We start from the raw sequence: 25,021 nt of genomic DNA on the forward strand, positions 1-25,021 counted from the left end.
ATTTTATCAAAATAAAAAGGGATCACATTAGTCAACTATAAATTGAAGATGGAATTATGACATTTTTTTTTTCAAAGTAACATACTATCATTATCTGACAGTCCGACCTTTTAGATGCACCCATTTTCAACCTTCCTTGTTAATCTTAGGCTAATTGGGGATGTCAATCGAGCCAGCCCACCGAGTTTTCGGGCTAGCTCTATCGGATTCCGAATTAGTCGGGTGCGGGTTAATCGGGTTGGAGATTTTTTCGGGTTGTAAATCTTCAACCCTAACCCTAAACTTTCGGGTTTCGGGCTAGCCCATCGGGCTAATCAGGTTAAAGGCGTAAAAATAAAATTATCATTTGTATTTTATTATTCCTAATGATCTAATATACAATGTATAAAATATACATAGATATTAAAGATATAAATTATATAGCAAAACATGAAATGCAAAAATATAAGATATTCAAGATTACATAAACAAAATTATCTTAAAATGAGATAGTAAAATTTAACATGTATCAATGCACTAGAATCAATCTGGATTATTACTGAATAATTAGTGGATTTGCCATGCACGTCTCATTGACAGAAAAAAAAAATTGATATCACTTTAAAATGAGATACTAATAATTAATTTCTAACTAATGAGATACTAATAATCAATTTCTACAAAAAATCCGTAATTAATTTCACTTTTTTTAATGAGATTGCACACACACACACACACACACACATATATATATATATATATATATATTCTAACTAATTAATTTTACTTTTTTTTAATGAGGCTATATATATATATATAAGCAAATACCATAGATCTAAACATAACAGAAGTTGTAACTGGATGCATCAGTCACAATTCCGTCAGCCCACCGGGTTTTCGGGCTAGCCCTATCGGGTTTCGAGTTAGTCGGGTACGGGCTAATCGGGCTGGAGGTTTTTTCGGGTTGCGATTTTTCAACCCTAACCCTCTAATTTTGTCGGGTTATTCTGGTCGGCCCACGGGTTTCGGGCTGCATTGACATCCCTACTAATTGCATATAAATTATTAAATTTTTAATAAATTCTTATTTGCATATAAATTTTATAATTTTTATTAAATTTATTTAATTAATAATTTTTTCTCATTTTATATATTCACCTATTTTTCATCGTAGAGACATTGCATAAATATACTCAGTTAGCATAAATATATCCGTGTGACATAAATATGATTGTGTGAAAAAATAGAACTGACATCGTATTGTATAGTTGGATGAAAACGACGTCATTCTAGGCCTAAAATTTGGAAGAAAAACGAGCGATTATGCAAAATAAGAAAAAATTTAATAATTAAATAATTTTAATAAAATTTTTAAAGTTTATATACAAAATAAAAATTTATCAAAAATTTAATACTCCCTTCTATCCCACGAAGCTTGAGCAACTTTTTTTCGGCATGAGTTTTAAAAAGTTGGTATTTTGTGCCATATAAGGAAATTGTTCAAACTTTGCAGGACAACCCGAAAAGGAAAGCTGCTCAAATTTCGTGGGACGGATGAAGTACTTTATATGCAATTAACCCTTAATTTTAATTAGTGGTTATGTGGCGTGCCATTTGTATAAATATGTACAATTTACTATGAATATATATGCATATTATTAATAATATAATATGCAATGTAATTTATTTATTTTTAAAAAAGATACTGAAACTATCGAAACTTGTTAAATTGTTCACTCATCTTTTTAAAAAAGAAAAATTACTACATTTTTCATCACTTATTAGGTTACTTATTAATCTGGGGACTAAGTGATTTTTCGCTAATTAATCAGGCACTAAGCATCCCACCAGATAAGTGGGGGTGAATAAAATCAAAAGGAAAGTGACATATCTATATATATATTATATAAAAGAGCAGTTTAACGGCTATTTTTTTCCGCCATAATTTAAAATTATAGTTATTTTAAAATTTTCAGTTATTAAAATATATCTCCACTTACTTTTACAAGATATTCGGCAGTTTCTTGTATATGCTAAAAGATCACTTAAAATCTTATGATATCACTTGTAATTTTATTCTTTTAAGGAGTAAAAATTTGATAATTGTTAATTAGAAAACTTCTTTACATGCTAGTTATTTTCCCTAGGCCTTTAATTTCATCTGTAATTCTGAAAATTAATGTAGGTTTTTGAAATGCTAGATAAATTATTTTATCAAGCTGTGTTTTTTAAGTAATTACTGTCAATCCAGATGAGAATCTCGATACAAACTCAGGAAAATTAGTAATTTTTTTAAAAAAATTATGCTAAAAGTCAAGGATAAAGTAAAAAGGAAAGAGTAATACTGTAAAAAAGTGGGTTTAGCACTCCTCCAAGACGTCTATTTTGCAGACATGAAGTAATGGGGCAGACTAATTTAGTGCTTCCTCGTGTTAAATAAATGAAAAATCTTACTCCCTGCAAACTACGATACTACTTCTACGAGATGGTAACATACAAATCAAAGATTTAATTAAAACATATAAATCAAAGATTTATTCTAATTTCATATGTTATAAATTATACTAATACAATTCACATATTAAAACTATTGATCATATTTAAAAAAATAGTAGGAGTACTAAAAATATTGACCATATTTGTTGTATAAGAGTATGAGATGCTCCTGTTAGGATGTTTGATTATTTTAAACTAGTTTGTTGTCCGTCGAAATTTGACGGTAATTAATTATTATATATAAATTTTGTTAATAAGTTTAAGTATAAATTTAATAATTATACAATTTGCAAATTATGAACTATTCGTTTTAAACTCAATTAAAAATAATTTTACTATTCATTCTCATTCTAAATTCATAATATTAAATAGTAATATCCGCTAATTATCCGAATATACTTAAATTTATTAAATATCTAAATAATCAAATATAAGTTGTTACGATAATTAGTTATCTATCTCAATAAAAATTCATAACATTTCAAAATAAACATTAACAATAAATAATAAATAATAAAAGATTAATAAATAGAGAAAATTTCACATAGGTAATCTTTTATTTAGATTTCACAATTAATGAAGTCTTCCACAAAAAATAAATGTGGATTCTAACATTAATAATAAAAACTATATAATTTATGTACTCGTTTAAAACTTACGCATTTTTACTCGTGCCAAACCTGATTTAAAAGTAATTTTAGTTATTCGCCCGTCCAAACTGACAAAAACATACGAAAGAGAGTAACTCTCTTTCCAAACATATAATAATATCCGTTAATTATCCAAACATATTTAAATTTTTATAAAATATCCAAATAAACAATATAAATTATTATAGTTATTGATTTATCTAACTCAATAAAAGCTTACAATCAATATGTCTGTTTCTGGACATTATAAAGTATACATTTATAATAAATAGCATAAATTATAAAAGATTAAAAATTAATTTATAATAAATATAGAAATTATACATTATATGAAATCTTTTTAGAATATCTTATTAGCATTTATATACCAGTCATTCACAAACCATACTCAAAAGTGTTTTTACTATCAGTTATCGTCAAAATACGTATAATGATATCCGCTAATTTTTCTCAAACTCATATAAGTCTATAAATATCTAAAAAGTCAAATATAAGTTGTTACAATAATTGATTATCTGACAAATTTAATCGTTGGTGATTTTTCTGATCCTAATAAATACATGACTACAATTGGTGAAGTTTATTAAAATTTGGACGTGAGATTTAAGATAAATAAATTGATTAAAAATAAGTACAAAAAATAGAGAAAAAGTCACATAGGATTGGACAACCGTATTATATATTAGAAGGTGTACATGATTAACCTAATATCCCAAATGTGTGTAAATAAATGGCGTTTAGAGTTTAAAATCAAGAGGAGTTCGATTCCCAATATTAATATAATAATTTTTAGATATTTAATGTTTTTTAGATATGAAAATGATTAAAATTTTAGAAAAAATAAGAATGAATGAGAATTGTGGAAAACTAGAATGAAGAGATTATATGACGCCACATAGGATAGGATTTATCAAGATCTATGAAATATTAATATAATGATTTTTTAGATATTTAATGATTTTTAGATATGAAAATTGATTAATGATTTTTAGATATTTAATGGTTTTTAGATATGGAAATTGATTAAAAGTTTAGAAAAAAAATAAGAATGAATGAGAATTGAGGAAAATTAGAATGGAGAGATTATACGACGGCACGTAGGATATAATTTATTTTGCTATTATATATATATATATATATATATATATATATATATATATATATATATATAGAGAGAGAGAGAGAGAGAGGGGGGGGGGAATGTTATGCTACATACCTTATGTGGGCACCTTATGCGAGCACCACTCACGTTTAGCCATCGTTAACATTATCTTTTTGTTTTAGACATTTATAAAAGGGGTTATTGCCAGAAAATACATATAGTTTATCAATTTTTTGGTTTATAACATGACTTTATAATTTGACTAGAAAATACATCAATTTTCAATTTAATCGCAATTATAACATGACTTTATAGTCTGACCATAAAATACATCAAGTTTCAATTTATTCTCAATTATAACATGACATTGTAATTAATTTAGTATAATAATATCAAAGTTGAATATTAAATATTTTTTATTTTCTTTTCATCTCACAATATACTATATATATACATGTATATTTGATAAATATACATCTATATGTAAATAATATATAATATTATTTACTTTTTAACATAGTTTCTATTATATATGTACCTAAATTATTTATTGGTCCTAATATTGTATAATTTTATAATTTAAATAAATAAATACTTATTATATATGTAATATATTAATAGAATATTAAAATCAAATTTATATGTATTTTTAGATAATTATATAATATCTTGATATATATATATATAATGAAATAATTATTATAAAATAATTAATCATCTAACTTAATTTCTATAAAAATTAATCAATCAATTAACAATTTTTTATACATAACAATTTAATATGAATACAATAAATATTAATACATCTATGATGAAAAATAATCAAAATAAGATCATGTTATAATTGAGAATAAATTGAAATTTGGTATATTTTCTGGTCAGACTATAAAATCATGTTATAATTACGATTAAATTGAAAATTGATGTATTTTCTGGTCAAATTATAAGGTCGTGTTATAAACAGAAAATTGACAAACTATATGCATTTTTCGGCAATAATCCCTTTATAAAATTAATGATCCTAATAACGATTTATGAAGTATTAGAATAAAAATAAATGTCTAAAATAAAAAAGATAATGCTAACGAGGGCTAAACGCGAGTGGTGCTCACATAAGGTATGTAGCATAACATTCCTCATATATATAGGGATTTATCAAGATCTATGAAATATTAATATAATGATTTTTAGATATGGAAATTAATTAATGATTTTTAGATATGAAAATTGATTAAAAGTTTAGAAAAAAACAAGAATGAATGAGAATTGAGGAAAATTAGAATGGAGATTATACGACGCCACATAGAATAGGATTTATTTTGTTTTTTGTTTTTTAATCAGGTAAAGGAATCAATTTTATTAAGGATCATGGTACCAGAGGTACCAAAACAATTAAAGCATCAGTCGGCAAATCTGCCAAAAATCAAAGAGAAAAGATTATAGGGCCAGCAAGACTTTTCGGAACTTCAACTCAAGATCCCAACTTTCGTCATCCAAGCTTTGAAGTCCAGAGATGGCGACGTCATCTTGTAGGCCGACTTCCAACTCCAAAGCCTCGTCTTAATTTCTGTAACAAGTTTTTGTCCGCACCACGACCCTTGGTTGAACTTACAATTATTTCTTCCTTTCCAAATACACTAAACAATACAAATCCAAGCTATTATATATATAGATTAAATTATCTTGAGAGTATCTGAAAATTTATTGACCTAAAATTATTTAAAATTAATTTTACCATAAAAAATAATTTAAAACTCATAAAACAATAATTAATTCTATATAATATTATCTCAAAAATTAAACATTAAAATCGTTCAATCCAATAAGATATTCATAAAATTAATGTTATCTAATCCTTCCAATCTAAAAGTAGGATCTGTATATTTGTTTTTTTAATAATTATCTTCTATTTGGATAAGATCTAGGAGGAAATGTATACTTTTTAGTCTTATACGTACGTCTCCTATTTCTATAAAGTATTCTGTTTTGGAACAACTTTTCATATTTACATTATCAAGATGTGGAGTGGTAATTGGATATTCTTGAATAAAAAGTAGTACTATAAGAATTTAAGGGAAATGCAAAAAGAGATGGAAGAAGCGATAATTAAGAGGGTTAAAAGCCAACGTTGGCGGCGTCACGTTAGAGTGCAAATCTCATTTACTTTTAAAAGTTGCCAACTTTTACCAAATAAATAAATAAAATAAAATAACTTAAAATGAAAGTTCCATACTTTTGCACAAATAATAATGAAATATGTGGCCACAAAAAAGATAAGAAAAAAGAGAAAAAGAAACAATGACATCTCTCAACTTAAAAAAGGGACATTTCTCTCCCTCTTTATCTCACTGAAAATAAAGAAAATGTGTAAAATGTTAGTAAAACTAATGTGCAAAACACAAGTACTATAATATTACTGAAATTGGTAATCTAATAAATTAAATATTGAAATTACAATATGTAATAATGCGTGATTAAGAAGAAAAGCTCATTATTACTGGCAACAAAAAAAGGAAATTATTGATTAATCAGGATATATATACACAAAATATTCAATATATATATATATATATATATATATTCTGATTTTAAACCAGAAAACGACTACATTTATGATGGAGTTATTTTAAATAATTTTTTTGTGATTTAATATACTTAACGTTAAGTACATTTGATTAAATTAATATAGTAGTATACGATGCACAAAAAATTGTAACAACTAAGATATCAAAAACTCACGTTTGATAGCTAATGGGACTCAACTTAAAAGGTAAAACTGAGACACCCAAATACTTTCTTTTGTGAGAGGTTCGCACGATGGTTATTAAAATCACATTTGATAATAAGAGAACTATAATTTGGAAAGAGAATATCCAAAAACTAATTACGGTGCATATATAAAAAACATAAATAATTTTTACTTTGCAGTGAAAAAATATTGAGAAATAAAAATTAGGTAAAAAATATCGAAAAGTTGAAAGGACATGTATGACTACCAAATTATTACATCTTGAACAATTCTAACACAATTAGGGCGTGTTTGATATTGGCTAATACATTGTATTAGCTAATTTAATACAGATCAGTCTAGTGTTTGGTATTATTTACTAATAATGCGGATGACCCGATTTAATCCCACGATCCAATATTATTAATCCAGATTTCTTAGGATTAATAATACCACCTCCCCCTAGGATTAACTTAAACTAGGATATTCTGTATTTAGTCATGATAACAAACACCAACTCAGTATTAATAATATGTCATTATCCACGCTAAATATCATGGTTACAAATTATCCTACATAATCCTTTACTGAAAATCAAACGAGCCCTTAGTTAAACTATGTGAACATGAGAAAAATCCACCGCGGCATGCCTTGAACACAAAACACAAATAATTGATTTCTCGTGATTCCATGTTGTATTACATAAATAAACAAAATATATTTAGACCTCTGAATGGATGTAACATGAATTGCCAAAACAAAAGTATTATAGCAATAAAAATATACATTCAAAAGTAGTTAGCACGCGCTAGGACATAGGTGGGCATCTAGGCTAATAAAATAAATGCAAGTGGACAATGTCAAAACTCAGTATTTTGAAATTAACTATCAGCTTCAATTTTGTAGATATATAGTACATCTCCGTCTCGCTATGGATGAAACTCTTTTTTTTTTTTGGTAAAAATTTTATTCATTAAATATTTTTTTTATTTTTTCATCTACAAATAAAATACATTTTTTTTTTAATTTTTATGTCCAAAAAAAAAGATTCCACTTATAATGAGATGGAGGAAGTAATATACTCTTATTTATTTATTTATGGAGAACAGAGTTACAATACTTATTATTCATAAATGCGACTATGTGAGAATACGTCAAGCCTATATCGAAAGCCAAATTTCAGGCCCGGAAATTTATAACCCTATTTGGCTTTTAAAGCATTTCAGTGTAATTATCATTTATTAATCAGTTATGTTATTGATTGATATTTAAATGAAACATATTATAATATATTTATTTGGAACACTTATCGCTGTAATTTTTTATTTTTTTATTTTGAGTAAATTACATAAATAAATAAAGAAATTCAAAGTCTGCGTTGTTGGATTTGTATACTGAAAGCAATAAATTTTATGCTTGTATACAATGTTTTCTGAGTTCACTATCTAATCTCCTATCTAAATTGTTCATAATTGCATATACATGTCCTATTATATCTATATAAGTAGATTATATGATGTATTGTAGATAATAGAAGATTATATAATTGGAATAACATTACGAGATATAAAATTGATCACAGTCGAGACGACTCTAGGACAAGTTGTTGTTTTAAACTGCAGTATAGATGAAAGTAGTTTGTCTTGACTACTTGTCTCTATACTGGTACGTGTAAACGTATTGATAGGATCACAGTGAGATGTATTCTTCTGTCTGACCTGAGTGAAGAATCAAGATTTCGGTGACTTAACGGGACCTAAATCCTAATAAGATTTCAGGTGTATATATAAATTTGTGTATCACTTTGACTTACTTTGGGTGAGAGTTACATATTAACTTGAGTACTCTATATTTTGGGTGATACCAATTTATATATGACATTTTATATCTGTATTAGGTTACCATATCCGGTATAGAATGATAACATCCCCTTAAAGAGCTCAAAAGGTTTATTGCACTAAACCCTGCAGGTTGATTAAGTTCAAGTGCAATAATAAGGTTGAGTGGTACTACTTAAGGAATAATAAGAAATTAATTAATATAAGCTGTCAGAAGCTTTAATTAATTAATGGATGTTGGATATCTTAAATACGGGGGCTCGATAAGTCTAAATGCAAGCCCCGACTCATCATCGGCAATAAAGGGGTAAGTCAATATTGATTTTCTAGTGGAATGAATTAATTATGATGTGGGCTGATCATAAGAATTACTCCATCCGTCCCACGAATCTTGACATATTTCCAAATAAGGTAATAATTATTACCTTTTCTCTCATACTTTATCACTTTTATTACATTCTCTATCATACTTTATCACTTTTATTACATTCTCTCTTATACTTTTTTACTTTTATTACCTTTTCTCTCCTACTTTATTACTTTTACACTTTATTAACTATACACTTAAATCACTAATCTATAATTTCTTAATTTTCGTGTCGAAATCAAACGTGTCAAGATTCGTGGGACGGGGGGAGTAATTCATTTGAGGCTCATCTTTATTCTTTGTATTTGATCCATGGGCTGGCCCAAAGACTCATGAGCCCAGTAGGATAAAATAACCTAACTCATAAGTCTGGCTCATATCCTATATTTATAATTATAAATACAGTTCAGCTCTTAGAACAGAAAGACCAGACGTATGTAATTTCATATTACAAAATTAGGCTTTTTGTGAGAGTTGAGCGGCGCATGTTAAGTGGGTGTTTTTCTCCGAAGAATCCTCGAAGATCGTCGTCCATCCGACGTCGGGGGTTGAGCGGGATACAGTCCTGAAAATCAGAGCTGGAGTCAGATTTTTGCAGGAAATCAAGTTCTGGCAGTCTCCGAAGAACAACCATATAACTTCCTCTACATAACTCCGATTGAGGTGAAAAAGACGGTCACGAAAAGCTCTCTCGAAGACGAAGAAATCGTGTTTCTAGGCAAAATACAATTGGAGGACGTTTGATGCTTCAAATGAAGGGTTGAAGTTGGTTGACCTGTTCATTGACGAATTGATGAATTCTTCAGGTATTTCTGAACTCCTCGGTGCAGTATTTAAATTAATAGGAGCATGCTAGGTTTAATCGATATATGGTTGATGAGGAGTAATATACGCAGAGCAGAGGAATGACCTTTATCGGGGAAACGGACCTCGCCAGAGAAACAGATGTCGTCAGATAAACGGTCTTCGCCAGAGAAATGGCCTTCGCCAGAGAAGTCACTCTTGCCAGAGGAATGGTCCTTGCCAGAGAAATGGCCTCCGCCAGAGAAATAATCAAAAGAGTAGCGGAATCCCCCACTTGGGGGGCAAATTTACTATTATACCCTCGACCACGCGGAAGGCATGCTTTGAAGGCGAAATTACTCTTTTGCCCCTAGCATGTAATCTATAAATACCCATGCACACGCACTCTGTAATTTACGCTATCTTTACTTTCCAATACTACTGCAATTTTACTTTTGTGCTCTCAACAACTTAGCAATTCTCTCTCACTTTTCCGATCAATCACTAGGTATAATTCACAATTCAACAATAATTCACCGATAAAATGACTATCCGTTCATTCATGCTTTACCAATGGTGAATTAAGATAATCCAAGAAACGATCCTCGGGCAAATCGAGTATTAATTAAGTTTAATATTCCTACACGCGCGACAGAGGATTTGAAACTAGGACCTCAATTATTGAGCATTAACCTCCTATCATTAGGTCAACACATGCACACTATCGCTACAATTTTATATACTCACGAGTGTGCCAAATCCTTAATTTATTAAAATATTATTCCAAATCCTAAAAATAATTGAGTGTATTATGGATAGTGAAGGAACCCCTATCATATGATAGAAAACTTAAAAAAAAAAATTATAAACGTCTTAAAATAATAAAAATAAACTATTTTTTATGGATGGGAGAATGTTAAAGAATTGATGACGCAACATCATTTAACGATAACCACAAAAATATATATGAGGTACCGCTACATCAACTTTATTTTTAAGGATGTCAATCCAATCTGAGAATGTTAGGGTTGAAAAATTTCAATCTGATAAAAATTACAACACGTAATCGAATAGTCCGATACCTGATAGAATTGGCAAAAAAATAACCCGAAATCCTATAAGGTTGACTCAAAATAATATGTTCGTTTGATTATATGAAAATTTTCTCGTTATTTAATTTCAACTTCATTACTTTACTTATGAAAAATATATTTTTTTCAAAAGTTTGTGAAATATATTTTGATTAATTACTAGAAAGTTATAATCATCATTTTACTTATCTATAGTTAATCTAACACTTAACATAAAATATTTAGACATAAAAAAATGATAATTATTTAATAAAAAGATTGCATTTTTAACCGTCTCAACTTCTAGTATTCATCTTTCCTTTTTTGGTCGTCCCACATTTTAGTATTCATTTCAATTTTTAGTAAAAGTAGGTGAGACTCTTATTCAACTTTAATTATTTAACATTCATATAAAATGTAAGACCCTTAGAGCATCCGCATTGGTGTTACATGATAGCTTACTTTATGAGGGGGGACCACATGGTGTAAAGAGGCTGCATTGGGGTTACATAATAGCTTACATGATAGTTTTAGTTTTGATTTTTCCATTTTTCATTTAAGTTTAATTTCATAAATTTAAATCTCACAATTTACTTCAAATTTAAATTGCATTAATTTTGAAATCCTAAAAATTACATAAAACTTAATAAAATAAAAATAAATCCTTCAAATATTCAAAAATTTTTCTTTCTTTTTAAAGGCGCGTGTAAAACACGCGCCTGTTTTCAACGGTTGTGAGTGATACATGATAGAACGTGTAGCCCTCGTGTAAGTGTTTGTTGCATCGGTTACACGATAGCAGCCTTACACGAGTAGGCTGCTATCGTGTAACCGTTGCAGATGCTCTTATTCCACTTACAACACACTCAACCACTTTATTAAAATTTGTGTCACTCTCAAATGAATACTAAAAGCTGAGAAGGGGAGAGTATTATGTAAGTCGATGTTAAAATATTACTTATTTATTCGTGTATTGATTTATTACAAATATTAATATTGTCAAGGAAAATATATTAATTATTTTTTTAGAATAAAATTTTGATTCTGACTAATTCGATGAGCTAGCTCAAAATCCTAACGTTTAGAGATAGAGTTATAAACTTCTATCCCAAAAAAATTTCAACTTCAATTAATCCATATCCAAATAACTTAATAAAACTAGCCCGAAATGAGTCAGTCAGATTGATATTCCTAACTATTTTTAAGCAACCTAGTCAAATTTTGACATTATTCTAATAGGCCTAAGACTAAACCCAAATCTATTAATATGTATATTAAAATTATGGTTATAAAAGTTGTAAGACTAGTTAGCTTATTAAATAATCACTTGAAACATGGAGTAGTAATTTATAAAGATCTGAATGTGTGTGTGTGTGAGAGAGAGAGACTGAGAGAGAGATGTGTAAACTGTAAAGGTTGGAGAGTGGCCATTGGCCAATCTGTCAGCAGAAAAATCTGAGAAACCAATCAGCCTTGCCAATTGGACCGTTGCAAAAGTGCAAGAAATTGTCAGATATCTAGATTCTATATTACTACAATGCCCCCACAATTTTATCATTTCCCAAATTGGTATGTGCGTGTGTTAATGTTTAATGACTGATTTAATGAGAGGGTTAAGGGAGGCTTAAGTCATTTTCTTTTAAAAAAATAATCATTTCGTCTAATAAGAGTACTCTTGCATTTCTTTCTATTTTCGTACGTCCACGAGAGTGTGCATTTATCATTTTTGGATACTAACATTTTATTAAACATGTGTCATCAAAAGATGCACATTCTTGTGAGATGAAGAGAGCATTATTTTAAAATATCAAAATTATCATTATTTTATGTGAAGTATTATACAATAGTTCCTATCATCAAAACAATGTTTTCCCTTTATTCATATTTTTACTTTATCACTTACCACAATTAACACATAAAATTCTTTTTTGTTTTAAATAATTAACACATTAAATATCAATTTTTAAAATTATATGCTAAAAGTTTTGTCTCAATATAGCCGGGACGTAGGGAGTATCTTTTAGAAATTTCAAACTCAAAGCTCAAAAAATACAACCCTCATCAAATATATATTTTTGGCATCTGCATTATTAATATCTAATGTCAAATATCTCGGGGTGAGCCTATCATCACGCAGTCTGTTAGAATATTTTTTTTTCTACAAATTTTGTTGTGACATATATTAATGTAATAATAATGTGATTAATGTCTAAGTTTAATATTTTTAAGGTTCAAGTGATTTTTAAAATTATTTGTTCTTTAAAAAAAAGAACTAGCATGACCATCCGTGCGATGCTCGGCGAAATCGAAATTAAATTATATGTTTAAATAAATAAAAATAAATATTAAACAAAAAATATATAATAAATACAAAATATGGTTTAAAAATAAAATACTAATTACTCAATAAAATTCCAAATTTAAAAACGTAATTTTCAATTATGTATAAAGTGTAATGATAATTAAAATTATTAAATTATTTTAAATTATCTTATAATGAAAATTAATATTACACATTAATATAGAGTATTTCTCATAATAATAATAAATAAATATTTTCATACACAAACATAAATAAAAAGTTGTAAAATTTTAAGAAATAGAAAGAAAATAAAATATTTTAAAATTTTAATAACCTTTTCGTTTTGAATTCATTTTTTATAATTTTTATATCATATTAAAGATCTTCTGACGAACTTAAACTGAAGATGAACATTGAATATTTTTTTTATAAATTAAATTTGAAAATGTTTAGAATAGAATTAAAATTATAAAAAGAAAAGAGAAGAAAATAGTAAAAAAAATTTACGGGAGAAGAGAGAGAAAAAATGAAGGGAGAAAACTCCTTCATTGCATGATATTTTTATATTATAGTTTTTATTTTTATATTATAAAATAAAAACTCGAAATAAAAGATTAATAAAAATAATTGCAGTCTTGCATAATAAAATGTACATAATTTTCATGATTTCACAAAATATTTTATGCAAAAAAAATGATAAACTAACTTTCTTTATAAAATAAGAGGGAGAAAGAGATTAATTTTAAAATTTTAATTTGAATATTTTTTTAATTTATTTTTTATATATTATGAATCAAATTAAAGTTATTGTCATGATATTTAATTTAATACGCGTATTGAATTTTTTAATTAATCAAACTGTATAAATTTTAGAAAAAAAACAAAAATTTTAAAGTAAAAAAAAAATTAAAGAAGAGGATACAAAAATTGAAAACACGCAAAGAAAAAAAAATAGAGAGAGAGAGAGAATGGCGGCTAGTTAGTTAAATATGGAGAGAATAATGAGCTAAATAAATAGAATAATGGGCGATAAGGAAATTTGGCGGTAAAAAGTTAATGTTGTACTAATCTTTTATACAATATACATATAGATTGATGACATGTCTTAGGATTATTACCCACGTCTTTTTTCTTTTTATGAGTAACCCTTTCTCTGGGCTTGTAATGGCTAGTGTTCAAAATTTTAATCCAACTCCAAATCCATCCATAATGCATAAATGAATATGAATAATGATATAAGTAAGAGATATAAATGACCGATACTTTAAGAAACACAGGTGTATTTTACGTATTCTTTAACATTTTCTTATTATTTAATGGATATTAGTACCTATAGGTTTAGATGGGCCAAATAAGTCTTTGTTAATTGACAACTCCACGCTAATGGGGTCTTCTAATTAAAGTTCAATTACTCCTTCAAAAAATTAAAGTTCAACTAAACTAATTTAATTTAAATACAAATAATTCATTAATGTGAAAATTCAGCTCCATCTTCCTTTTTCTTTTCTTCCTCTTTCCTTTGTCTCCCTTTCTCACCTCTTCTTGGAATGCATTAATTATATGTGAAAGTTGACATTAATAGATAAATTTATTTGATTTATAATTTAAATTTTATACCATTACAGTGAATTCGAATTTCGAATCTTTGAAGTGGTTGAACTTGAAGGTCTCAAATTTCAATATTATTCAATTCAAACCTAGAGCCCAAAATTCAAGGCCCAATTAAGCTATTGGCCAACAAACATCTCCCAATATCATACATTTGCATTCTTTTTTTAGTAGTTACGTTTTGTTTTTTGTTTCTGTTTACAAGAAATCACAAGTGATTTGGGCATGTATTTGGGTTTTGGTTTTGTGGGCCCAGATCAGCCCAAGTATTACTACAAGCAAATATTTTGTTAAGATATTACTACAAAAGTTATTTAATACTAATATTTTAATATAAAACATAATAAGCGAGGCTCATTTGTCGTCTTAGTTTAGCTCAATGTAAAACGGCATTCGAAATTTATTATACTAGTGTGTAACCCGTCGAAATTCGACGGGTAATCACTTTAATTGTGTTTATAGTTATTGTAAATGAAGTCATATCATATCATATCGGAGTCACATATTTAAATTTGATATATAAAAAAATAATTTTACTATTTGTTTTTTTCATAAAAATGTATAGAGATACGTGTTCACTATCCACACATAATTTACCTGTTTTAATAGAAACTCGAACAATTACATAATAAATATTAATATACAAAAATAAAAGATTAAAAAATAAAAATAATTATTTAGACATGTTGATAAATGTCTATACCCGTCAAGAATGTATACAACTCATATCCAAATACTCCCCCCGTCCCACCTATCTTGAGACACTTTCTTTTTTTGGACGTCACACCTATCTTGAGACATTTCTTTATTTGGCAAAAAATTTACCATTTATTCACATTTTCACTTACACACAAAACACTATTTTCTTAATTTTCGTGCCAAAAAAAAAGGTCTCGACATAGTCGGGATTGAGGGAGTAGTTTAAATAACAAAACACTTAAAATTGAAGAAAGTTCCATGTAGACATGTCGATAATTAAATGTTTGTACCCGTCTAAAATGTATATACTCGTATCCGTCTCAAATTTAAATAATTACTCGAATCCGTATGTAACACGTGACAACTACAGACAAATTATAACACATTTATCAATTTCAAGAAGACTTATTAGATAAAAAGCTTACAATTGCTGAAAATGAAGTTGTCCATTCATCATTATCACAAATATATATACTCCACAAAATATTTTTCAAGTAACTTGCTGCACCTAGAAATATTTTTAAAAGTTGCAAATCCATCGATAAAGAGTGCATGAGTTACTTGTGTTGATATGCTGATAAATTTATCCAATATGATTAAATGTTGATATGCGGAATCTAATATTTACATTCGATAGAATTTTATCCATGAGAAACATTATGTCATTTACTCATTTTTTTTTAGGTAAAAGATTATGTTCTAATATAAGAAAAACAATGACAAAAAAAACTTCCATATTACATAGTATAATACAAATTGTAAGGAACTTTTTTATATATGATCGAATAAGGATGAACTCCGTGAGCCTCCATATCACCAAAGAGCTTCCAACGCTCTTGCAAATCTACCCACACACAACCACTCTTTTATCATGGTGTCATAGCTACACATCGTGTCCAGCAGATCTTTACCAGGAATTGCATTGTCTGCAACTTGGTCTTTAGCTGTTTGCTCTAGTTCAACAAACTTTTGCAGCAATGTTTCCATAACCTGCATATAATCAAAATAGATCTCATGTCATCTAATTCGTGCTGCAGATAAAAAAATCAACTATGATTCATGTAAAAGTTTGTTTAACAACTTGCCTCATCAATGGTGGAGCAATCTGCCAGAATTTTTTTAGCAGTCAAATCATTCAATTTGTATTTAAATATGACTTTAATAAAGTCTAAAAATAAAAATAATAAAAGTATATTTGTATTTACCTCGCCCATTGCATTTTTCTCGGTGGAATTAGTAGAACTCTTATATTTGGAGGCGATTTTTCGAAATTTCATAAAGAAAATCAAATAATTTTTTTGATGTTTATTAAATAACCAATATATAATCCACACATTTATTTATTTTAAAAACACTTACCTCATCAGGAGAAATGTTAGAAAATTGTGCCCGATTGTCAGATCTCGTTCCCACCTTGACTTTAAAAGACTTGTGTCTATCTAGCATGATGGTGAGTACATCATGGTTCTCATTTGTGTCTCCAATCTGCTCACAAAATTTAAAACAACATTTATTTTTATATTTTCTAAATAATTAATTCATCAAAAAGAACTACAATAATAAATACAATTTAATCTAATTTCCAGAACAATTACTCCCTTTACATGTAAATTAAACCTTGAATATGCGAATTAGGGTGTTGTCGTAGTTCCTGTTGTTTTGATAAAGTGATGCACTATGAAGCAAACCAAGTCTAAAACATAAGGTAAGAATATGTGGTTATACATCACGTATTGTAGATTATAGTTTTGAACCCACAAAACCATAAGTTAAGAAAATTAAAAAAGAAAAAGAAATGATTAACAAAACGCAACACTGAGAAATTGAAAAACTTTCACATATGAAGTGATCAGTCCTGGAATAGATCATGACAAAGTGGAAGATAGAAACAAACGCCAGCACTAAACCCCATAATTTCTTTACTTAAACAAATGTAGTAACTGCATTCAGATAGTGATCTTGGTTGTTATATTAATGACATTTGGACTTCTAAAACTTAATATCCGATATCAGAGTGTCAAATTTATGAAGGAAAACAACTGATTGTGAAGGAAAACTTTATAATTAAATAAGTTTACGTTACATGTCAAACTAAAATGAAAAAATATTTTAAAGAGGACTTTCATCCACCCTAACATGAATTAACGAAATAAATTAATTAAATCACTAAATTAATTAAATATGAGATCAAATCACTAAAAGAAATAAATCTTCCATTACTTCCCCTGCCATCAGTTCTGGGACCAAATCACTAAATTAATTAAATATGGGATCAAATAAAAGTTAGAAATAAAGCACCACAAAAGAAATCAAATAATTTTACGAAAGATGAAGCGATTATGAAAATTTTTATTTTTGAACAAATCATAACATCAATTGTTTCTATTCCCGGCAAAACCTTAGAAATCAAATCATCTCTTAATTCTAAAGCAAGGGAACAAATATCTGACCATAAAATTAGAAAATTGAGTAAGATTGTGCATCTGAGCAAGATTCTATGAGCCACTTCATTACTATTCTGGTTGCGAAGCAAAAGGTGCATCATATGTCCCTGCAATGGCACCATTTGGATCACAGAATTGGAACTTATCGAATGTTTTTATAATAATCAATATATCATTTTCATAAATAACCCAACAAATTATTAGAACACCACATTATCATTCCTAAGTTATAATACAATCTAATTATAATGCTAATAAAAGAATAAGGCCACCCAAAACGTTTACTTCCTGTAACCTTCTGCCTGTAGTGTAGAAGCTGCCCAATTTAAGTAAGAAAATATATTCCAATTATTTGAAACATAAAAAAAGATAAGCATGTGTTCAGATGTTCCCATTTCTTGTCCACATCCGAAAATCACATATTCTTTTTATTTTCATATAACTTAAAAGTAACAAAAACAAATATAAGATGAATAACTATCCAAGCAAAAGACATGTAAACTATTTAGACAAGTATTTATATCATATAATAGTGGATTAGAAGCAATATTAATAGCAAAATGTGTAACATGTGTCAAATAATACACTGAAACACCCATCCATGATCATAGAAAACATCATATAGTATATCTAAATGAACATTGATGCACCAAAATGCTTCAGAAAGTAATATTAGGCCGATTCCCGTGTGTGGGATCTCATCATCAATCAGAATATGGATCACCATCATACTTAGCAATAACAAATAGCCTTTCACCATCATCTGAAAGCAATATTATAAAATCCTCACAGCAATTCCAAAATTCAAAACAGAAAAAAAAATTGAAATAATCCACACGAAGAAAGCCAGTGCCACCACACAGCAGCAGAAGCACAAATACGTAGATAAAAAATTAAAATTCAAATATAACATGTATGTTTACAGTCTTGCTCGAGAAAATATATACCAATAAGAATTTTCCTTAAGAATAGATACATGCATAAAACTCTGATACAATCATCAAATTACGCTACAATAGTGCAATTCCATAAACACATAAATAAGTTCTAGCACCCAGAGACAACTTTCTTTTTTACCAATAGAACTAACATTTTAGCAATTTAGCATTTTCTTAATATCTATCTTTTATGGTGATAATTAAGATCTAGTTATTATCTTATACAACCTACAGTTTATTGGCCAAACCATCTCCATTGGATGAAAAATCTGATATACCTGTTATTAATCTTTTCTACTATCTTATATATGTTAGTTTTTGACGAAACTCAAATTGCAGAAAGGTCCCGAAAATTTCTCAGCCTCATTAAATTATTTCAAGGATGAATGCATTATCTCTAACTCTGGTTATGGAATGTCTTAGTCTGAGCTTGATTATGGATAACGACTAATATGTTTGTTGCCTCAGCTGACTGTTATACTGCAGTTATATACATGATACATCTCACTTTTAAAAATAGCGAATAAATTGGTAATAAAAGCACCAAAAATGAGAAGACTTCTAATAAGCTTGGTCCTCGAGTAATTTGCTAAAAAACCCCACTACGCAGCAGTAAGCATAAGAAATAAAATTCATCAATAGAGCTGAGAGCTTACCGTTGCTAATTCAACAGACACAATACCATGAAGATTAAGACACACTTTGACTTTCAATTCTGCTGACGTTAAGTTAAGACCAGTGCTTCCAGCATCATGTCAATCAAGGCAACTTTAACCTGATGAAATCCAAAGAGTCGATATGCATAAGTAAGGGCATTGAAAGAAATTGATAGCAGACTTCTGTTATTTTTTTTTTCAGTTTCTACGTCATAGGAAAAAATGAAATCAATAACCAGCAAAATCGACGCACCTGCGAAGAAGAGTTAGAGTAGGGCAGGATGCTACGCGATTGAGGCATGACGCAGAGAAAAGAGTGACAAAAGATATGTTGCTGCCACCGGGGGACATTAGGGCACGGGAGCGCGATAGGAGCAGCGAGATCGGGGGCGGGTCGATTGGAGGGCGGCGGATGGAGTGTGACCAGCGCCGGATGCCCGAAAGGCTGATGCTGCCGATCTACTCAGCCGAACTGCTGCTAATGCGCTTCTAGAAGTTGCCATCGTCGTCGCTTCAGTTAAACAAAAAATAGAAATTAAAAGACACGCGCAAACAACACAAATATCAATTAAAGAACTTCACTCGATGAGGCAATTTACCTTAAAAATCCTCAATCGGAGTAGATCCACCTGATTAGGGTTTACCTCAAAAAAATAGTTCGGAATCAGGCGGGGAGATGGAGCACCAAATCCTGCCAATTTTGATGTATCAGCGGTGGGAGACCCGGTATATAGAGATTAGCATATCAATTGTTGTGATAAGGATTTGTAGACGGCGGGAGATGGGATTTGAGAACGATTTGCAGATGGATGGAGAGATTCAAGAATGATCGGAAGATGAGATTTGAGAACGGTGATTGCAGACGGATGGAGAGGGATTTGAGAATATTTGCAGATCAATTGCTAATCTAAGTTTTGTAACGGTGATTGAGCATGAAATTTGCAGAGGGATGGAGAGAAATTTGAGAAGTATTGCAGATCTATTGCGCCTCTAATTTGTAACGGATGATTGAATATCAGAATTGATTTTCTAGCAGACCTTGAGAATTGAGATGTAAAATGAATAATACAGGATTAGATAAATCAAAATAGAGACTTTTGAGAGCGCCACGTAGGATAGAGAATTGCTGTGGGCTCTCAAAAATATATTGCTTTATAGAATTGATAGATAGATTTTCTGAAAATGGCTTATCTTTTGACGGTTCGGTATTTAAGTAACCACGATCTAAAAATTGTATTTTCACTCAGTAATTACTTATGATTCAATTAATATTTCCAAACGTAAAATCGAAATGGGCGTTGCTTTAAATTGCATCTACCTGTATTTTATTTACTAGGGATTGTTCTGCATTGGCATTGTTATCGACAAAATACAACTTTTTTCCAAGTTAAGACAACGCAGCAACATTTCCTTGCAAGATCTTATCCTAATAAAACTTGTAATATTATACTGAATGACAATCTTTATAATATAAATCCTTCTAAAATAGTACTGTAGTAAATACTCTCTTCGTCATATAGGCCTTTTTTTTCTTCTTTCAAATGTTTCAAATAATATGGAGTAGTTTAACTCATTTACTGACATACCATATTAATTCTTTGATTAACTTTAAAATAAATGCATTATGAAAAAATAAATAAGAAAGTACTTATATAATTTTAATTTCTAATAATATTTTTATTTTTATGTAAAATTCAATCAACTTATATAATTGGAACGGAGGCGGGGCCGCGGGCGGCATTACATTTTTCTTCTTCTTCAACTAATCAAAAACGACGACAACATTTATGTAAAAAACTAACAAGTTGTCGTGTGTGCAAGAGAGAAAGAGAGAGAAATTAATTGAAAGTGAACAGAAACCACCCAAATTCATTCACCCATCTCTCTCTCTATATATATCCCCTTCACCTTTTCGCTCTCTCTCCTCTTGTTTATCCAGCTCACAGAGAAACTGAAATTCCCTCAAAACCCACAAAAATTCACCCCCCAAAAAACAATCTTCCCAACCCGATTGGACTAATCTCCGCCCAATTTGAACAATTCGATTCCTTTTTTTATTCAAAAAAAAAGAACAAATGATGTCGGACTCCTACTGTCCAGACTGCAAGCGCAACACGGAGGTGGTGTGCGATCACGCGGCGGGCGACACCGTGTGCTCAGAGTGCGGGCTCGTGCTGGAGGCCCGCTCCATCGACGAGACCTCCGAGTGGAGAACCTTCGCCGATGATTCCGGCGATCATGACCCCAATCGTGTGGGTGGGCCCGTTAACCCGCTATTGGGAGACGGGGCGCTCACCACCGTCATCTCCCGGGCCGCCAACGGCTCCAATGCCGATTCCTCGCTCGCCCGCTTGCAGAACCGGGGAGGCGACCCAGACCGGGCTATTGTGTTGGCTTTCAAGGCTATTTCCAACATGGCTGATAGGTCTGTGCCTGCTTATTTTGTTTCTGAATTTTGCCATTTTGTTCTGTTTGTTGAATGTGATGATGGAAAAGTTTTCATTTTTGAGTAGGAATTCTTGAAAATTGATAATAAATGATGTTTCTGGGGTTGAAAATGGTATTGGAATGATATGATATGATGTGATGTGATGAGAGTGATGAACTAGCAAAAGAAAAGGGAAATGAGAGTGGGAAATTAGTGATGGAATTCTTGGATTGTGTTTACTGGTTTTAGCTCATTGGCGAAGCATGTTAAGGGAGATGTTAGTAGCTTGTTATTGAAAAGTTTGAGGAGTCGGTGACAAAGATGTTACATTGATTTGAATAGTAATAAGCTGAGAAAAGGGTAACTTCTAGGGTAGGATATCGATTTTTCTATTCCTTCTTGGACGTAGTGTTATTTTTGGAGCAATTTGTTTGAAACTCTAGAGTTGATTGTATGTTTATGATTGATTATAGCTTGTTGTAAAGGATGAATGTTACTGATTGTTGTCATGAGTAAATGAATCGATGATGTGATAATCTAGAGATGGTGCAAATTTTTCTTTCTTACCAATTTTCTGCTTTTTGGTATATTCTGTAGAAATCACAATAATAGAACTGACTTCGGTTGTTTCTTGCCTCTTCTAGGTTGAGCCTTGTAACTACCATTAAGGTATGCAGTTCTACAGATTGACTGATTCTCCCGTGTAATAATTGTGTAAATTGACACTAATTGCATTATCAAAATTAGCTCATCAAGTCTTCACACACATTATTTGTCGGAATGCTGCCAATTTCTTTATTTTTTTTTGCTCGTTTCATTCTCGGCTGAAAGTTTGGTTTGGGGTTCTGTAGATATCTCATATCTTAAAAGTGCTTAAGTATGCAATGAAATGGTTTTGATGAAAAGAATTTCCATAATATTTCGTCGCCGTGCTCTCCCAGCATTCAGTAGACCAAGGAGGCGTTTGGTTTGGTGGATGAGATAAATAAGATTGATAAGTTTTGAGGATGATTAAATAATCAACCCAACTTTAGGGTGATAAATAATCATCCAATTAGATGATGATTAGAGTGCGGGCTGAGTTATCCATCACGAGCCGAATCATGCAAACCAAACATTTGATCAAGTTGGATTATTTTATCTATCGTTATCACTCAAATCAAACACTTCCTTAACTATTATGTGTCAATGACTTAAAAGGCAATCAACATTGACCTTTGTTTGCTCATGAAAAACCTGCCTAGTCGACATCATTGTATTGATGTAATTTCAAATGAACATTACAAGCACTGGATTCTAACTTTGGTTTCTGATGGGGCTTTTGTTTAAAGGATCGAGCGAGTGAAATATATAAGAGATTAGAAGATCAGAAGTGTACGAGGGGAAGAAACTTGGAGGCTCTTGTGGCTGCTTGCATCTATATTGCTTGTCGTCAGGAAGGCAAGCCACGAACTGTGAAAGGTGCCGCCTTTAAATAACTTGCACATTGGAATTTGTTGTGTACGATTGCCCCTTTTATGAAGTCCTCTAAACCTGTGGGTCTCAACTAGAAATATGCTCCATCGTTGCTGGAGCAACAAAAAAGGAAATCGGTCGAGCAAAAGAATTTATAGTGAAACAGTTGAAGGTGGAGATGGGTGAATCAATGGAGATGGGTACCATTCATGCAGGAGACTATTTGGTGAGTTTGCATTAGGCCATAGCAAGCACTATATATTTTCTGATTTTCGTAATGATTTTTATAACATGTGGTGTTTGTATTTGACTCTGTTTCTGCAGAGACGCTTCTGCTCCAATCTTGGTATGAGCAACGAAGAGGTGAAAGCTGTCCAAGAAACTGTCCAAAAGGCAGGGGACTTTGACATTAGGTATCCATCCATTACCTATCTCAGCTTCATGGGTTGATTGCTTTTTGTCTGTTGTAGATATGATATGAGAGGTTATTTTGATTTTCACAAAATGGAGCTCTCTCTGTTTTGAAATATGAGTAGAGTGGGGCTGCATTGTTGATGAATTCCATTGGCATTGCAGGAGGAGCCCTATATCTATTGCGGCAGCAATCATTTTTATGGTAACACAACTGTCGGAATCAAAGAAACCCCTACGAGGTTCTTCTTCTTCTAACCATGTTTAAGGAAGTTAGATTTCCCACATGAATCTTGATTGATAATGGGGTTTTGCAGACATCTCGATTGCGACGACAGTAGCAGAAGGGACGATAAAGAATGCATACAGAGATCTGTACCCGCACGCTGCCAAGATCATACCCGAATGGTACGCCAAGGAACGGGACTTGAAGAACCTCAGCAGTCCCAAAGCCTAAACTCCTTTTATTTTATACCCAATCAACTCCCCCAAATGTCAAATTTCCTTCTCGTTTTATATCATGAATTCTTGCACAATTCATTCATACACAACCCACATCTACAATTCAACCACCATTATATTTACATGTGAGAGGTGATAACTATAGCTGCTTTTATTCTAAACCTATTTGCTCTCAACCATCGCTTGGATTCATTACAATGATCGGGTCGGACACATCAACATCAAAATGGGCTCACAAGACCTGTGCTGTTTACCTATACAAACAAGTAATTACCTAAGTTAATTTTTCGCATTTAAGTTTATTTAAATTTAAATTCGAACACCTTAAGGGTACTATCTTTTTGATGAAAAATGGACTCCATAAAGAATATGAGATAAAAATAAAACCACCTTTTTCCTCTTCATTTTCTTGTGATAAACCAAAAGAACCAACATTTGATATGCAAATTAAGGATATACTTATATATATTGAGACGGTTAATTGCTAATTAATCAAATTTAATTACTAGCTTTCGTTGTGTTTGTTGAATGTGATGAGTACGTTGTGATTTTTTTGCGTTTGTTGGAAAATGTTTGATGCTTATATTTTTAGTTGTTTTACATTC

General features: G+C 30.2%; 3 protein-coding genes across 5 annotated transcripts in view; 1 reads left to right on the forward strand and 2 right to left on the reverse strand.

Moving 5' to 3' along the window:
• LOC131001622 (H/ACA ribonucleoprotein complex subunit 4) overlaps window positions 1-25,021 on the reverse strand; it is an 806,367-nt gene that overhangs the window by 346,792 nt on the left and 434,554 nt on the right. The gene's annotated exons all lie outside the window — the stretch shown is intronic.
• Window positions 16,232-20,803, reverse strand: LOC131002369 (uncharacterized). 2 transcript variants are annotated; one of them, XM_057928876.1, is made up of 4 exons: window positions 20,305-20,803; window positions 18,073-18,173; window positions 16,982-17,107; window positions 16,232-16,612 (listed from the first exon to the last, which is right to left on the reverse strand). In XM_057928876.1, the coding sequence occupies exons 2-4, from the start codon at window positions 18,103-18,105 to the stop codon at window positions 16,436-16,438; spliced, it is 336 nt and encodes a 111-aa protein (XP_057784859.1). In that variant the 5' UTR covers window positions 18,106-18,173; window positions 20,305-20,803; the 3' UTR covers window positions 16,232-16,435. The 2 variants fall into 2 exon arrangements, with proteins under 2 accessions (XP_057784859.1, XP_057784852.1); XM_057928869.1 differs by having other exon boundaries at window positions 20,260-20,803.
• On the forward strand, window positions 21,443-24,538 carry LOC131002033 (transcription initiation factor IIB-2-like). The gene is made up of 7 exons (XM_057928709.1): window positions 21,443-22,085; window positions 22,733-22,757; window positions 23,420-23,549; window positions 23,639-23,769; window positions 23,868-23,956; window positions 24,120-24,196; window positions 24,272-24,538. Exons 1-7 carry the CDS (start codon window positions 21,736-21,738, stop codon window positions 24,409-24,411), a joined length of 942 nt encoding a protein of 313 aa, XP_057784692.1. The 5' UTR covers window positions 21,443-21,735; the 3' UTR covers window positions 24,412-24,538.

This window comes from Salvia miltiorrhiza, chromosome 1 (assembly GCF_028751815.1).
Source record: "Salvia miltiorrhiza cultivar Shanhuang (shh) chromosome 1, IMPLAD_Smil_shh, whole genome shotgun sequence".
Classification (NCBI taxonomy): Eukaryota; Viridiplantae; Streptophyta; class Magnoliopsida; order Lamiales; family Lamiaceae; genus Salvia; species Salvia miltiorrhiza.

What these genes read in the sequence shown, in the direction of transcription:
- LOC131002369 (XM_057928876.1), bottom strand. Translation starts at nt 18,105, where the DNA reads ATGCACAATCTTACTCAATTTTCTAATTTTATG. An exon ending in CTCAATTTTCTAATTTTATG is followed by an intron (nt 17,108 to 18,072) that starts GTCAGATATTTG and finishes TTTTGTGAGCAG; the next exon opens with ATTGGAGACACAAATGAGAA. An exon ending in CTAACATTTCTCCTGATGAG is followed by an intron (nt 16,613 to 16,981) that starts GTAAGTGTTTTT and finishes GATTATATGCAG; the next exon opens with GTTATGGAAACATTGCTGCA.
- LOC131002033 (XM_057928709.1), top strand. Translation starts at nt 21,736, where the DNA reads ATGATGTCGGACTCCTACTGTCCAGACTGCAAGCGCAACACGGAGGTG. An exon ending in ATTTCCAACATGGCTGATAG is followed by an intron (nt 22,086 to 22,732) that starts GTCTGTGCCTGC and finishes TGCCTCTTCTAG; the next exon opens with GTTGAGCCTTGTAACTACCA. An exon ending in ATCAAAGAAACCCCTACGAG is followed by an intron (nt 24,197 to 24,271) that starts GTTCTTCTTCTT and finishes GGGGTTTTGCAG; the next exon opens with ACATCTCGATTGCGACGACA.